The sequence below is a fragment of the Carassius auratus genome, chromosome 29 (genome assembly GCF_003368295.1).
Source record: "Carassius auratus strain Wakin chromosome 29, ASM336829v1, whole genome shotgun sequence".
Taxonomy (NCBI): Eukaryota; Metazoa; Chordata; class Actinopteri; order Cypriniformes; family Cyprinidae; genus Carassius; species Carassius auratus.
In genome coordinates, this window is record NC_039271.1 from 19,981,937 (window position 1) to 19,997,674 (window position 15,738).

At 40.3% G+C, this 15,738-nt stretch overlaps 1 protein-coding gene across 10 annotated transcripts in view; it reads right to left on the reverse strand.

Moving 5' to 3' along the window:
- The window catches only part of LOC113048323 (NACHT, LRR and PYD domains-containing protein 12-like), a 116,476-nt gene that overhangs the window by 47,011 nt on the left and 53,727 nt on the right, over positions 1 to 15,738 (reverse strand). For 9 of the 10 annotated variants that reach the window (XM_026210089.1, XM_026210082.1, XM_026210083.1 and 6 more), the window contains 3 exons: positions 9,639 to 9,752; positions 9,320 to 9,433; positions 5,088 to 5,201 (listed from right to left, as the gene is read on the reverse strand). In XM_026210089.1, coding sequence (XP_026065874.1) covers positions 5,088 to 5,201; positions 9,320 to 9,433; positions 9,639 to 9,752 — 342 coding nt within the window. The remainder of the gene's footprint in view (positions 1 to 5,087; positions 5,202 to 9,319; positions 9,434 to 9,638; positions 9,753 to 15,738) is intronic. The other variant, XM_026210088.1, reaches the window with a different exon arrangement.

Here is a 15,738-nt window from a genome sequence, read left to right on the forward strand (position 1 = left end):
AAATGCTTATTTTTAGCGTCTCGAGAAGCCTTCTCTGCGTGAGCCCTGAACACCAGAACACCGCGAGCACTGAATCGGGCTTTTTCACATCTTGTTGTTTGTTTCAAACTGCGATTTGTATTTGTTCGTTCCGGTGCAGGAGGGACTTTAAGGAGAACTTCGCAGAAGAGAGCTCAGTTCAGTGTCGCTGTCCGTTGGGCTGGCCTCAGCCAGTCAGTTATATAAAATATCAAGGTGAAAGTCATCATAGCTTGCTTATTATAGACCCAGTTCCCAACCCAACTTTGAGAATAGATTAACGGCGATATTTTTTTCCCGCCCGATAAGAGTCTTCCGTTAACGCAGCACGTTAACGGCAATAACGGTCCACCACTAGTTTAAATAATTGTACATAATTCTGCTTAAAATGGTTTTTAAAGGTCTATAATTAGATTTTAAGAACAGCACTTCACATATAAATTTTTTTTTGTTTAACAATTTTCCCAGGAAGGCATGCAGGAGGCATCCAGAACAGAACAGATCAACCTCAGCTGGCTCCTCTCGATGTGGAAGAGCAGCGGCTCTACTCTGAGCTCCTCCACCCTGCAGAGAAAGCTCATTTAGGCTGCCTGTATCCGGGTTCTTGTCTTTTCGGCCATGACCCACAGCTCATGACCATAGGTGAGAGTAGGAACGTAGATTGCCCGGAAAATGGAGATCTTCCCCTTGCATCTCAGCTCCTTCTTTACCATGACAGACATGTACATCGACCACATCACTGCAGAAGCTGCACCTATCTGCCTGTCAATCTCCTGCTCCATCCTTCCCTAACTTGTGAACAAGACCCCAAGATACTTGAACTCCTCCACTTGAGGCAGGAGCTCTTCACCAACCTGAAGAGGACATGCCACCCTTTTCCAGCTGAGAACCATGGCCTTGGACTTTGAGGTGCTGATTCTCATCCCAGCCGCTTCACACTCGAATGCAAACATCCCAGTGCATTCTGAAGGTCCTGGCCCGATGAAGCCAAAATTACAACATCATCTGCAAAAAGCAGAGATGAAATCCTGTGGTCCCAAACCGGACACCCTCCGTCCCCTGGCTATGACTAGAAATCTTGTCCATAAAAGTAATGAACAGGACAGGTGATAAAGGGCAGCCCTGCTGGAGTCCAACATGCACTAGGAACAAGTCTGACTTACAGCCGACAATGTGAACCAAGCTCCTGCTCCAGTCATACAGGGACCTGACAGCCCTTAACAGACGGCCCCGTACCCCATACTCCCGGAGCAGCCCCCACAGGAGGTCGCACTAGCATTGTCATGTTGGAAAATGGAAGCTATTCCCTGAAAGAGACAACGTCTGGATGGGAGCATATGTTGTTCTAGAACTGGGATATACCTTTCAGAATTGATGGTGCCTTTCCAGATGTGTAAACTGCCCATGCACACACACTCATGCAACCTGCATTTATTTTTAATAAAATCTAAGTTTGTATAAGTATGCATTTAGCAGACTCTTTTATCCAAAGCGACTTACAGTGCATTCGGGCTACAAATTTTTGGTCATGTGTTCCCGGGGAATCAAACCCCCAACCTTGCGCTTCATAGCGCACTGCCACTTGAGCTACAGGAATACAAGTTTATGATATTTGTAAATTATTCCCTTCCTTTTTTTACTCACAATTTGTACAGTGTCGGGTTTATAGATGGGTTTTTACTGAAAAATCTAATTCCTTCTCTGCCAGCAGGTGTCACTTGCAGAGCTGCATAAATATAGTGGTAGCATTGAGTTTTACAGTACTTGTATTTCCCTGGTACATATATGGGAAATATATTTTACCTACAGGCAAATGAGTGGTAACAAGGTACTTAGCTGAAGTGTATGTAAATGGTAACAAATAAGACTGGCTGTACTTAAAAGTCGTACATGCATGGTAATTAATTTGTACATACAGACAAGTGTGGGTAAGAGCAGTCACTTACAGGTAGTGCCCATACATGGTAACAAATTAGATAATTTACTGTGCTTACTAATGTGAATATATATGGTAAATATGTAGTAATTATGGACAAGTGGGTACAAACAGGCATGTTCTCACAGTATCCATATGTAGTGTAGAGCACTTGGATCTTGGTGGACTAACATAAGCAAACTGTCCAATGCCATCAGATTGCAATCTCCTCCCCATCGAAAAGAGATAAATGTACCTTCCCAAAAGACACCCCTTGTACTGAGTCTGAGTCCCATGTTCAAGGCTGTAAAAACAGATTCCTGCTCTTTTCCCCTGCAATGATACCAGCACAACCAGCGGATGAAGTCACTGCTGCCGGACTGCTCACTGGATCACACTTATCCAAACCTCTTCCAGAGACCTTGGCATTGTTAGATATTATCAGTATACGATTATTCTCATTTACATTTGATATTATATAGCTGATCACATTTTAAAGCAAATCTTTTATGTATTTGTTTGATGCATAATAGGCTTTCCAGATAATGTAGCTCTGACATTGCAACACCCCAAATAATATCTTGCATTTTATACATCTTATGAACTTTATTCCCATTTAATTTATGGTACTCATTAATAGTTGTTAATTACTCATGTCTATCTTTTGTTATTAAAGAGTTAACACCAATCTCTCTTATGTGATCCAAATCCAAATTTAAACTGCCCAGTGTAACCTTTTATATGTTTGGTTGAATGTATTTAATTTTGATAATGAACTGCAATGTAAGTTTGAATTGCTAGAATACATGAACGGCAGGTGCCAGTGCGATCGAAACAGCTGACACATAAAAAAAAAGAAAGAAAAATTTTGGAGTAAGATATAATCCACAAAAGTATTAACTTTAATTTGTGCACACTAACAATAAAAATAGAAGATTTTTGCTCTTGTAAAATAAAGCAAACCAACAGAAAGAAGACAACGAAAGACAATAATTTTGTCTTATTGCAAACAAATTGTTATTTTTGTTAGGCCCATTATATAGGCTATTCATTTTCCTTAAAAGCACCCAATTTTGTCCCAGGGCTTGAAAACCTGTGCCCTAAGCTAGTTAGGTCCATGCAGAAACTTCTGAACATTTACATTTACATTTAATCATTTAGCAGATGCTTTTATCCAAAGCGACTTACAAATGAGAACAATAGAAGCAATTAGACCAACAAGAGTATACAAGTGCTATGAAAAGTCTCAGTTAGTCTAGTACAGAACACATAGCCAGGTTCTTTTTTTTAAAGATTATGATAGACATATGATAGATAGTGAACGATGCTTGGCGTCACCGTTTAGTGACATCACTGAATGCTCTGGGAAAATGTATTGTCTGTTTTGGTCACAGCACCTTTCAAATGCTGTTTTGAGTCTATTTGTTTTGAATTTATTTATTTACAAAATAAGCTCTGATTATGACAAGTGTGGTATAAAAGCTTTGTTTATTAGAGGAATAATTGGTTAGCTGAAAAATCTCAACAGGTTCCACCACATCCCAAAGATGCTCTATTGGGTTGAGATCTGGTGACTGTGGAGGCCATTTTAGTACAGTGAACTAATTGTCATGTTCAAGAAACAAATTTGAAATGATTTGTCGTGCACATTTAATCTCGCCAAACATATCTAATGTGCGATCATATAAAGACGTTTGTCCGTGAGATCTGCGTGAACTCTCATGCGCGCCGTGGAGGCTGTCTGTCAGTCACACACACACACCACAACGAGCGCACGCACATGCATTAACTGTACGTAAACTCCTGCTTAATAATAAAGAGTGACGATGGCGAAGAGTTTTGCTTAATGTTATGGTGCACATTTTATCTCACCAAACATTTCTAATTTGCGATATTATTAAGACTTTTTTTCTGTGAGATCTGCAAGAACTCACATGCGCGCCACGGAGGCTGTCTGTAAGTCACACATACACACAAACACACACACTCACACAACAAGAACGAGCGCGGTACACGCATAGCAGTACGAAAACTCCCGCTTAATACAAAGAGTGACGATGGCGAAGAGAGCAAAATGTTCCAGTGTGGTTATACTTCACTAGAGTTAATGCTGACAACCCTCGTTGTCATAAGTGCAAAACAATATTTAAATGTAAGGGCGCAAACATAAGGAATCTGTCAAAGCATCTTTCAAAAGTGCATTATGTGTATCGACTGCCTAGCTAGCTCGTCTCTGGTTGTTGCCCCATCTACGTCAGGTATGTATGCTAAAATCATGTTGAATCAACTTTGTTCACGTCATTTAAAATAAATGTAAAATCTCCCTGGTTTGCTAACCTTACGTAGAAATTCTTTTGATTTCTTTTGGAAAAAATGAGAATGAGTAAATCTAATAAATATGATTAAAAATTTTTAAAAATCACAAACTCAGTGGTAACCAATAGATAAGAGTAAAGTTCTACAGGAAAACACTTTCCCTTTGACCACAGTCACATATTGTAATTGTAAAAAGATGGATATGAAGTGCCTGATATTTATATTCAGGCACTAAATTTAACTTTCAAAAACAGATATTGTTCAGCATAGTGAATGTTTTCGCAATGATTATTATTAGTCTGTTTTCCACATGGTTGATGTGCCCGCCGTGACCGACACTCATTCAGTAAAGTTTAAAACTCAACACAGACTGTCAGGATGGGACTATGTGCAAAAATGGGAATCCTCGCGGTAATTAGTTACATTAATACATAAGGATATGCCGTAAACTGAAAGTTTTTGCGCTGAGGACACACACGCATCATCTGTTAAAGCCACTGACAGGCCAAGCCATAATGCTAATGCATTAGCTTAGAGCATAAAATTAAAGAATTCTCATATTTTGGGCAGCTTGGATCACATAAATCTGCCGCTACATATCATGCGTTTCCTACGCTATTTTTGAACTGAACTGAACTAAAACACAGCAGATTAAATATAATACATTAAATTATTGGATAAAACAAAACTACTTGTTTATTATCAAATTCATTTTAAATAAGATTTTATAATCATTTCATACACTGTGTTACAAAACAAAAATAGTAAACTGAACTGCGATAATATATGATAGTATAAGATACCATGCTATAATCATATATTTATACAGATGCTTCACCTGAGTTTAGGTTGTAAATCTCCACTGTTAAACTTCATTGGCTCAATCATAGATGCGTCACTCTTCATAAACACACAGCTGGGCCATACTTCTGATCTCCTCTGATGAACTGAACTAAAACAGAGCAGATTAAAGATAATCCATTAAATTACTGCATATAACAAAACTATTAGTTTATCATTGTCAAAATAAATTTAAATCATATTTTATAATCATTTCATACACTGTGTCCATACAAAAATAGTGGACTGAATTGAAATTGTGAAAACAGAAGTCCATAACTGTGACAGTTTGCCCCCTCCCAGAATGGTGTGTCCCTCCCCCGACAGAAATAGTCCAGAGGAGGGAGGGTGGGGGTTCTGGAGGCGGGCGTAGGGCAGGCAATGGAGAGGGAGCATTGACCATAGTTCCAGGTTGGAGTGGATGGAGGGAGGAGCCCAGAGCAGGAGGAGCCAGATGGATCTCCAGAGGCCAGCCAGAATGGTGGCCAACGGTGGAGTCAATGGCAGGAGGAGCCATGGTGGAGTAAGAGCAGACCACACCAGAGGGCCAACTGATGGAGACTGCACTGATCGATAAGGAGCCCAGGATGGAGCTGAACAGATGGAGAATATTGGGTGACACTGAGGATCCAGTAGGGCCAAGTTGGTGAAGAAGGCACAGGCAACCAAGGTGGAGGCGATGCTCCGGAAGACCGCTGCCGAGCCAGAGGAGCTGAGGATTGTAGGTGGAGCTGGAGGGAAGGAGGAGCCTGACAGAGACAGAGGAATGGAGTAATGAGGTGAAACAAGAGGAGTGGAGTCCCGAGGCAGCAGATGGTTGATGACTGACCAAGGTGGAGCTAGAGGGATGAGGGAGCCCGGTGGAGCTGGTGGGGTGAAAGGCCACAGTGGAGATGAGGGAGCTAAGTGCCAAGGCAGAGCCGATGGGTCAACGGACCGAGGTAGAGTCCAGGGCTCTGAGGCTGGAGGTGGATACAGGAGATCCTCACTCCAAGGCGGAGCTGGAGACTGGAAGTCCCGAGGCAGATAAAAGAGCGCAGATGGCACTGACTAAGGGTGAGCTGAGGGACTGACAGGCACCAGTGGAGATATGGTTAAGGAACTGGCTGGTTTAAGAGGAGGTGGGCTAGGGAGGCTGGGAGAGAACACAAAAGGACTTGGGCTGGGTGGAACCAATGACATGACATACAGCCAAGTTTAATGACCCATACTCAGAATTTGTGCTCTGCATTTAACCCATCCAAAGTGCACACACACAGCAGTGAACACACACAAACCATGGACACACACCTGGAGCCGTGGGCAGCCATTTATGCTGCCGTGCCCGGGGAGCAGTTGGGGGTTCAGTGATATTGCCAGCCCAAGACTCGAACCCACAACCCTAGGGTTAGGAGTCAAACTCTCTAACCACCAGGCCACCAGATGCAGGAGATCCAGGGCTGGGTGGAACCAGCAGAGGCACAGGAGAATCAGGAGTGGGCAGAACCAATGGACGGACAATGCTGCCAGCTCATGCACTTGGTCAGACAATGCTGAAGGCTCAGGCTCCATGGCGATGATCAGCTCAGTGGCGGCAGGCTCAGGCTCTCCATCTGCAGTGAGCTCAGACAGGACTTCCGCGCAGTGGGATGACGGCTTGCTGGTCTCTGGTTCGGGATTGGGGCTGGAGATATCGTCCTCAGTGGGGCAGATGGTGAAACGGTGATCTGTTATTCTCTAGCACCCACTCCACGAAAGCGGCAAAATCCTCTTTGGGACCGTTCGCTTGTAAGTGTGCCTTACACTGCCTGCTCACGCTGGTGTAATAAAAAACACAGAGTGACTCACTTTTTAGATCTGCCATTTTGTCACACGTGTTGGTATATAAGGCAAACGCATGACAAAGGAGATATCAAAATAGTTTTTTAATGAACCACAGGAGAAAAAAGGGCACATCCAAACACAAATACAAAATATAGCTGCAAGCAGCAATTACGGGGCCAAGCACTCCAACAGCAAATATAGGAGCTAAGCATCGCATGAAGAATCACACCAAATACATTAATGAGCAATAACAGAAATTATTGTAATTGAAATGGCTAAAAAAAATCATAATATCACCTCTAGTAACATGATTACTTGGCTTATCAAGCTTAACCAATAGGTGGCACTGTTATAAAATCAATTTGGTGTACTCTGTGTGACTTTTAAATGACACACACAAAGTTTGGTGTCAATATGCCAAAGAATTCCAGGGATACAGCCTCAAGTGTCATTTTCTCATTGTGCCTCAAATTCGTCGATGTGGTATGCGAAAACGGTTTTGTCTATCGACTCAAAATCCATAACTTTGAGTCAGCATAGTCTGAAGATCATCTGATTAAATTTTGGTGAAAATTGGACTAATGGCTGATGAGGAGTTCAAAAAAGTATGTTTTCAACATAAATCAAAATGGCGGACAGGAAGTTCAGCTTAACCTGACATATTTGGTATCTATATTTTCGGCATAAGCCAGGGAATATTTTGAGACCAGTTTCGTTGAAATAGGCTAATGCATTAAACAGTTATTAGCATTTTTATGTGTAATTATTCATGGGTAATTAATGGTTTATTACTCTTGACCAATAGGTGGCGCTATTACCAAATTTATGTGGCATGGTCAGAGTGAGGTGTCGATGACACGTACAAAGTTTGGTGCAAATATGTCAAAGCGTTGCAGAGAGACAGCCTCAAATGCATTTTGGCACCCTTCCAGCAAATTCGTTGATGCGCTAAATGAGAACCGTTTCGTGTATCGATACGAAATCCATAACTTTTTGTCAGCATGGTCTGATGATGATCCACGTTATATTTGGTGAAAATCGTACAAATGGACTAGGAGGAGTTCGAAAAAGTAGGTTTTCAACATTAATCAAAATGGCGGACAGGAAGTATGTCAAATTTTCGCATAATTGGTATCAATGCTCTCGGCATGACCCAAAGAGTGTATGGAGACTATTTTAATTTTAATAGTCTAATTTATTCAAAAGTTATTAGCATTTATGTGATATTTAATTATAACTATTGACCACAAGGAGGCACTGCCACCAAACTTTTTGAGTACCTTCAGGGCATGGAGCCGAATATTTTTGTAATTATTTGCGAAACGATACGATGCTGCGTTCAAAAAATACAGCATTTTGAAACATAATTCAAAATGGCAGACGACTTAAATGGCCGACACCGGAAAATTTGATATCATTCGACTCGACATGATTCACTGAATCTAAAGAGACAAGTTGTGTGTCAACAAATTTTTGGCCAAACCATTCAGAAGTTATAAGTGAAAATATGCATTTTTCATATCTCCTGACCACTAGGTGGCGCTGTGTCGAAACACTGCAGGTAGTCTCAGGTCATGCTAATTATAACACACACCAAGTTTGGTCTCAATACGCCAAACCGTTGCCGAGATATAGCCTCACGTGTATTTTTGCGTGCTTTTCGTCATATTTTTTCACGTGTCATTCGAGAACGGTTAGACGAATCAACTTGAATTACATAACTTTTAGCCAGCATTATCTGAAGATGGTCTGAGCCAATTTTCGTGAAAATCGGACTAACCGTCTAGGACGAGTTCGAAAAAGTAAGTTTTTCGAACAATCCAAAATAGCTAAAAAATTAAACCTTGTGATTTTTGAATTTAGGTTTCATTCGACTTGCCATGAGCCACGGATTCAGAGGAAAAAAGAATGTCCATTTTCTGGCTTACGGATCAAAAGTTATTAGCATACAAACATTGAAAGTTTGGACAAGTGGTGGCGCTAGAGAGTAGGAGTTAGAGACTTCAAATTTGCTACAGTTAATGTTGGGACTGTCCTCTATCAGTGTGCCAAATTATACAACTTTTCCGCAATTGGTTCTATGGGCTGCCATAGACGTGCGGCGGAAGAAGAATAATAATAACGCAGACGATTACAATAGGTAACCTTCGGTGCTTGGCCCCTAATAATCTAACATCAATAGCAGACAAAGCAAAAATGGATAACACAGATTTTTAAATATTGGGAATGTAATCAGTGGGAAAGAGAAACAGGTGTAGGGGTAATTAATTTACAAAACAAGAAAAGGAACATGACCAAATACTGAAAATCACTAAGAACAGAAGTACATAACTGTGACATCATTATCCAAAAATAGTGAAATGAATTGTGATAATATGTCAATATAAAATACCATGCTATAATCATATATTTATACAGATGCTTCACCTGAGTTTAGGTTGTGAATCTCCACTGTTAAATTTCATTGGCTCAATCATAGATGCGTCACTCTTCATAGACACAGATCTGGGCCATACTTCTGATCTGTTCTGATGAACTGAACTAAAACAGAGCAGATTAAAGATAATCCATTTAATAACTGGATATAACAAAACTATTAGTTTATCATTATAAAAAAAAATCACTTTAAATATGATTTAATTATTAGTTAATACACTGTGTTCATACAAAAATAGTGATCTGAATTGTGATTATATGACAATATAAAATACCATGCTATAATCATATATTTATACAGATGCTTCACCTGAGTTTAGGTTGTAAATCTCCACTGTTAAATTTCATTGGCTCAATCATAGATGCGTCACTCTTCATAGACACACAGCTGGGCTCTACTTTTGATCTGTTCTGATAAACTGAACTAGAACAGGACAGATGAAGATAATCCATTAAACTGTAATTTTAATAGTAAAAACTTTATTGTCCCCCATGGGGAAATTTGTTCTGCAGCATGATAACACCACATACAAGACAAACACATACACAACATTAATAGCACATTGGGAAAATATAAAAATGTATACATTTTTCTACCTCTTCCTATTTAAATCAAACACCTTAATCGCATATGGAACAAACTAAAATTTGAACCTATTAGTCTTGGCTAAATGGACCCTGTACAAAGATCATGAAGGGAGGGTCTGAAATGAATCATAAAGAGGGATGAGAAGCATCAGATATAATGTGTTGCACTTTCTTTATCACCTGAATATCAAACAAATCTGACAACTCAGGCAATATCACACCCAATACCTTACTGCAATTATTTACAACCTTTAAAATAAGTTACTGCTTTGACATAACTACTGAAACTAAGGTCTGTCTCCAGAATCACACCAAGATTCCTGACTTGATTTTTAGTTGTTTGACACCTAGAGTCAAGGTATGCATTCACCTTGAACACTTCATCTTTGTTTCCAAATGCAATGACTTGTTTAACTGAGGAACGTTCTGGCTCATCCAACTATTAATTTCATCAATGCATTGGCAGAGGAAGTCAACAGGGCTGCAGTCATTTGTAGTCATTAAGGCTAGGTAGATCTGGGTATCATCAGCATAGCTGTGATAGGCAATTTGGTTCTTTCTCATTATTTGACTTATTGGAAGCATATACAGGCTAAACAAGAGCAGTGCAAGAATTGACCCTTGTGGGACTCCGCATGTCATGGATGTCCACTTAGACTTAGTCCTAGACTCACATAATAACCTCTCCCTTCTAAGTATGACCTGAAACATTTCAGTACCATCCCAGAAAGCCCGACCCAGTTTTCCAGTCTCTCTAGTAGTATGTTATGATCGACAGTGTCAAATGCAGCACTGAGATCTGATATTGATAACGAAGATTAGATATTGGTCTAAAATTGCTCAAAATGGTGTTATCAAGATTGCTCTTTTTCAGGAGGGGCATAACAAAAGCAGTTTTTAAGGAGTTTGGAAATGTCCCAGAAAGAAGTGAGGCGTTCACCACTATCAATTGCTTCAAAAATAGACATAGTATCTTTTTGATATTGTTGCCTAATCTGTCTGACCTCTGCATTACTTGAGGGTGTGCTAATTGCCTTCCTGATATTGATGATCTTCTCAGAAAAGAAGGAAGCAAACTCATTGCATTTGCTGTCTGAGAGCATTTCACTTGGAGTGTTAAGTTATTGTTTATTAGGTTTGAGAAGAGCTTTTGTCTAGCTGTGGCTAGTTTCACATTAAAAGCATAAATGCTGTCTTTATAGATGCTATAGTGAATTTCAAGCTTTGTCTTCCGCAACATCCGCTCGGTTTTTCTGCATTGTCTTTTCATAGTCTGAACTGTTGTTGATCTTCTCCAAACTGATTTCTGTCTGTTTGTTTTCTGACTATTATTGGAGCAATATCATCAATAACATTCTTAACTTTTGAGTTAAAGGAATCAAGGAGAGTCTGCAGAAATGCTTGGTGTTAAAGATATAGCCTCCATAAACAGCACACTTGTGTTCTCATTAATGCATCTCCTTCTGACAGAGACAGATCTAGATTCAGTTGTAGCAGAGATCAAAATATCAAAGAAAATACAGAAGTAATCAGAAGCCCCTTTCACATTGCCATTCCTGCAAATACATGGGTAAAGTGTTCCGGCAATTGTTCCCGGGTTGCTAGATTTTACACATTCACACTGCCAGTGATTACCCGGGATATGTGCGTGCTGTCACACACAAAACCCGTAAAGATCCCGTAACGACATTTGACGTCAGGGCGTGACATGTAATGTACAAGTCGAAAACGTTTCCAGGAGGTTCACCGATAAAAATTGCTTCCCGGGGTTAAATATAAGTTTTTTGATAGGGTTGCCTTGGGAAATTTCGCATTTAAGGGGCTAAATATCACGTTATTTGTATTGGGGTCGGTTTGACCAGCTGACATGAAAAAACAACCTCAGACTTGGCAACACTGGTTGGCATTCACTACACAGAGCCGTAATTCACTTACAATCTACACAAAATCGATGTTAAAATCGCAGGCGATTCTTTGTCGATTTTTAAAAAGATTTTGTGTTAGTTGTCGGTAGACTACGGCTCTGTGTAGTAACTGCCGCTCCACCTGAACCAATGTTGCCAAGTCTGCGATTGTTTTTCATGTCCGCGGTTCTTGTAACCCCAATACCAATAACGTGATATTTAGCCACTAAAATGCAAATTTTACCAAGGCAACCCTGCCAAATATATTATATTTTAACCCCGGGAAGCAATTTTTATCCTGGAAACACAATTGGGCTAGTTTTGAACTAGTTTTGGCAAGTGTGTTGTGAAAACCTGGCAACCCTGATCTGAACGCATGTGCTGGAGATATACTTCTATTTACAGGAGCATCTTTACTGATGAGATGCGCATGAAAATCGCATTAATTCTAATTACAGGAGCATCTTTACTGATGAGATGCGCATGAAAATCGCATTAAATTTTTTGCACAGACCTAATTAATGTCATAATACCTTTCATTTCATAATATAATTTCCCTCAGAAATAGCTAGACAAAGGATCAATTGTAATCTTGAACTCAGGCCCTTATCAGGTTCAGCGTAAAGTGTTAAGGGGGCTACAATAATAAACAGAATGCATGGAGCACCTTTCAGCACAATCCATAGATATTCAAAAGACAAGTACTGACCAAATGACACTTGCTAGCATTGAGAGACATCTTTAAATAGAGCAGCTACACCTCCACCTCTCCTAACAGTCCTGCAGACACTCATGTAAGTAAAGTTAGGAGGGGCTGCTTCATTGAGGATTGTTGCATTGCAGCTGTCTTCAAGCCATGTTTCGTTTAGAAACATAAAATCCAGATTGTTTGTGGTTATAAAGCCATTGATTAGAAATTATTTCTTTTTTAATGAATGAATGTTTAACCCCTAAATAGTAACCCCCCTTTTTTGGCATGGAGACCAAAATTACATACCCAAAATAAAAAGGTTTCTGCTCATGATTCTTTCTGACTAGATACATAATCAACATTTGTTCACAAAGCTGACACTTTAAAGTTTACTGTTCAGGAATCAGAATCACTCAGACTGTTATGATAATAGAGATATATAAGCTCAAACATAAAAACAAAAATAAAAATATTAAAAACATATGTTTTAAATGTATTTAAAAAAATGTTGATGTAGGAAATGAGTTTGAAAACACAGTGTAGCTAAGGCCACAAGTCTTCCAAAACTTCTTTAAAAATTTCTTAATCTAATCTGTAAAACTGTGAATTTTATTAAATATTTTCTAAGGCGATGTCATGTGTGTTTTTAGAGAAGGCTAATCAGATTGATTTATGGCCCTTGTCATCTCAGTAAGATCTCACATGTAAACTCTTCTGTGTATTTTGTGTGTGTGTTGGCTTTGAAAGACTCCCCATTCATGATTGTATTGTTCTCACCAAGTGAGTCTTTCACACCTCCGCCAGGTATGACACATTATCCGCATTATTCTTTTATTATTATTCCTTTGTTTTTATTCCACCTTTATTAGCCTTGATTATGGTTTTTCAGGCTTTACAAAGCAACAAAGCAGCGATCTCACTTCAGTCTCTCTTTGCATTTAGCCCTTATTTATGAAAAGTCTTACTATAAAAATACAACAAAACATTTTCTTACGACCTTACGTGAATTATTGAGACAAAAATGCATTATGAAGAAGAAAAGCACCTGCTATTAGTAGCATTGGTGCTAACGTTAGCATCAAGCTACATCAGACAATTTATGAAATTATTAGTACACTTTTACTCAAAACTCACTTTAAACCCCGATCGAGTGTTTATAATAACTTCCTTTAGCGATCAGGGGTGGAATTTGGTCGTTTACTGTTGTAAAAATATGTTATTTGTAGCCTTTTTCATCGGTGCACAAGTTAGCATTTCCGATGTACATTTTCGATTTTTTTTATAAAAACGCCCCAGATCTCAAGAAATTATCATACCAAGCTTTACTATCGTAATCGCGGGTTTATTATTTGGATATTTTGTGTGTACAGAGGTGTTTCAGTGTTGTTTTGGCCAGATAACTACCAGGAAGTGTGCAGGAAGCATGTGACACGATGGGGCGGTGTCCAGATATGACACTCTCAGATTGACACTGGAAAGGCCCAATCAGAGTCTGAGTCACACACCGCACGAGCTGTGACCACTGCACGCAAACACAGATCGCTGGGAGAGGCTGTTTATCATCAGATCGCGTAAATCCGTGGAATATGAATAGAAATGACGATTCTGTCTGAAGAAATATGAAGTAAACATCAGTAAATATATCCATATATCTCCGCAGATATGCATCTTTGGTCTATAAATCCTTATTGACGCTGTTCAGTGAGTCTATGTGAACACAAATAAACCGCTGCTGACATGACTGAATATGAGTGAGTTGGGAATTTCTATTCAAAATGTGGCATAATACGGATTTATTATTTTGCACTCCTGACATAAATCACTAAATATCTGTCACTGCAACAATGTTTTATCAAAATATTGGTCAAATATCGAAGCTAGAGTCTTTACACTTTCAGTTGATGCACAGTTTGTCCAGATGAAGTAAGACAGTGATGTTTAACTTGCTGTGAAAGTGAAACAATAATAAACTGGGGCCGTCAGCGATGTTTGCACGCAAAGGGGTTAAAGATGTTAACTTGATGGCTGTGCTTTGTGTCTTTACATCAATCTTAGTTTGATGCATAATAGGCCGCAGATTAGATGAGTTTGCCCTTCGGCTTGAGATGGCCTTAGACTTTCTATTACGTGATAAAACTGAAATAGAGAAAGCTACAGGCACACTGGGTTCCCACTTGTTCTGTAAACATTTGTAAATGTTGCTGCTATTATAGCAAATACCAGACACGTATCATTGAGAGCTCATATCAGTTTTTGGTTCACCTTCAGCAGATTGAGGGTCTGGCCCTGGCGTTGTGGCAGCCGTCAGAGAGCTCTCACAGGAGCAGGGCCCACAGGCTTTGGTGGTTGGGGGTCCGCCGTTTTTTTTTTTATATCTGGGGGCTTGCAGCAAATGAGAGAGAGAGTTCAGTCCCAGCATACACCAGTTCCTCCATTTTCTGTGAAAAGCACAGAAGTGGAGATGCCGGAGAGAGGTATAATGTGTCTGGTGAGATGGGCTGTGACTCTGGTGTTTCCGGTGGCTGTGATATGTTGTCTTGGCATCCCTGGCTTTTTTCCAAAAAGTCATCCATAGGTGCTGAATCTAGCTCTTTTGATACATCAAAGTATGTCTGTGCGGAGCTCTGTGGGAAGGGCTCAGCCGGGATAGTGTCCATCAGCAGTGCTTGTTTTGGCTGCATCGTTATCAAGTTATCGGTGTCCTTGTGGGATATGTCAACCACATGATGACTCGGACCCGAGATTGACAAACTCTGCTGAAGGATGTCGGAGGGAGAAGCAGATATTGTTCTTAAACACTCTAGCACCAAGTTTGTCTGGGTGGAGGCAATCCAGTTAAAAAAGTGTGTGAGAGGAGGGGCGCTGGACAAGTCACTCACGAACGAGAGTGATGGAAGCGCCCGCCCCTCGTGCCCAAGACCGAATAGGGGAGTGTGTTCGGCCACTGGACTCCACCCCTTACCTAGACCCTTCCTCCATGAACACTGCCCGACCCACACGAACCCTGCAGTACGACAAGGACACCAGATTCCCTGTTGTTTTGGACACTCTTCCCCTTTGGCCATCTTTATCCCGTTATTTTGATTTTCTGTTAATAAAAGCCTCTCTGAGGCCTGACGCCACGGCCACTGTGTCTGTCGTGTGCTCCTCCCATCACACCATGTGTTCAGCCCAAGCATCCGTGAAAACATATTTGTTCCCCTTGCTGGGAGTGGTCCACTGATGAA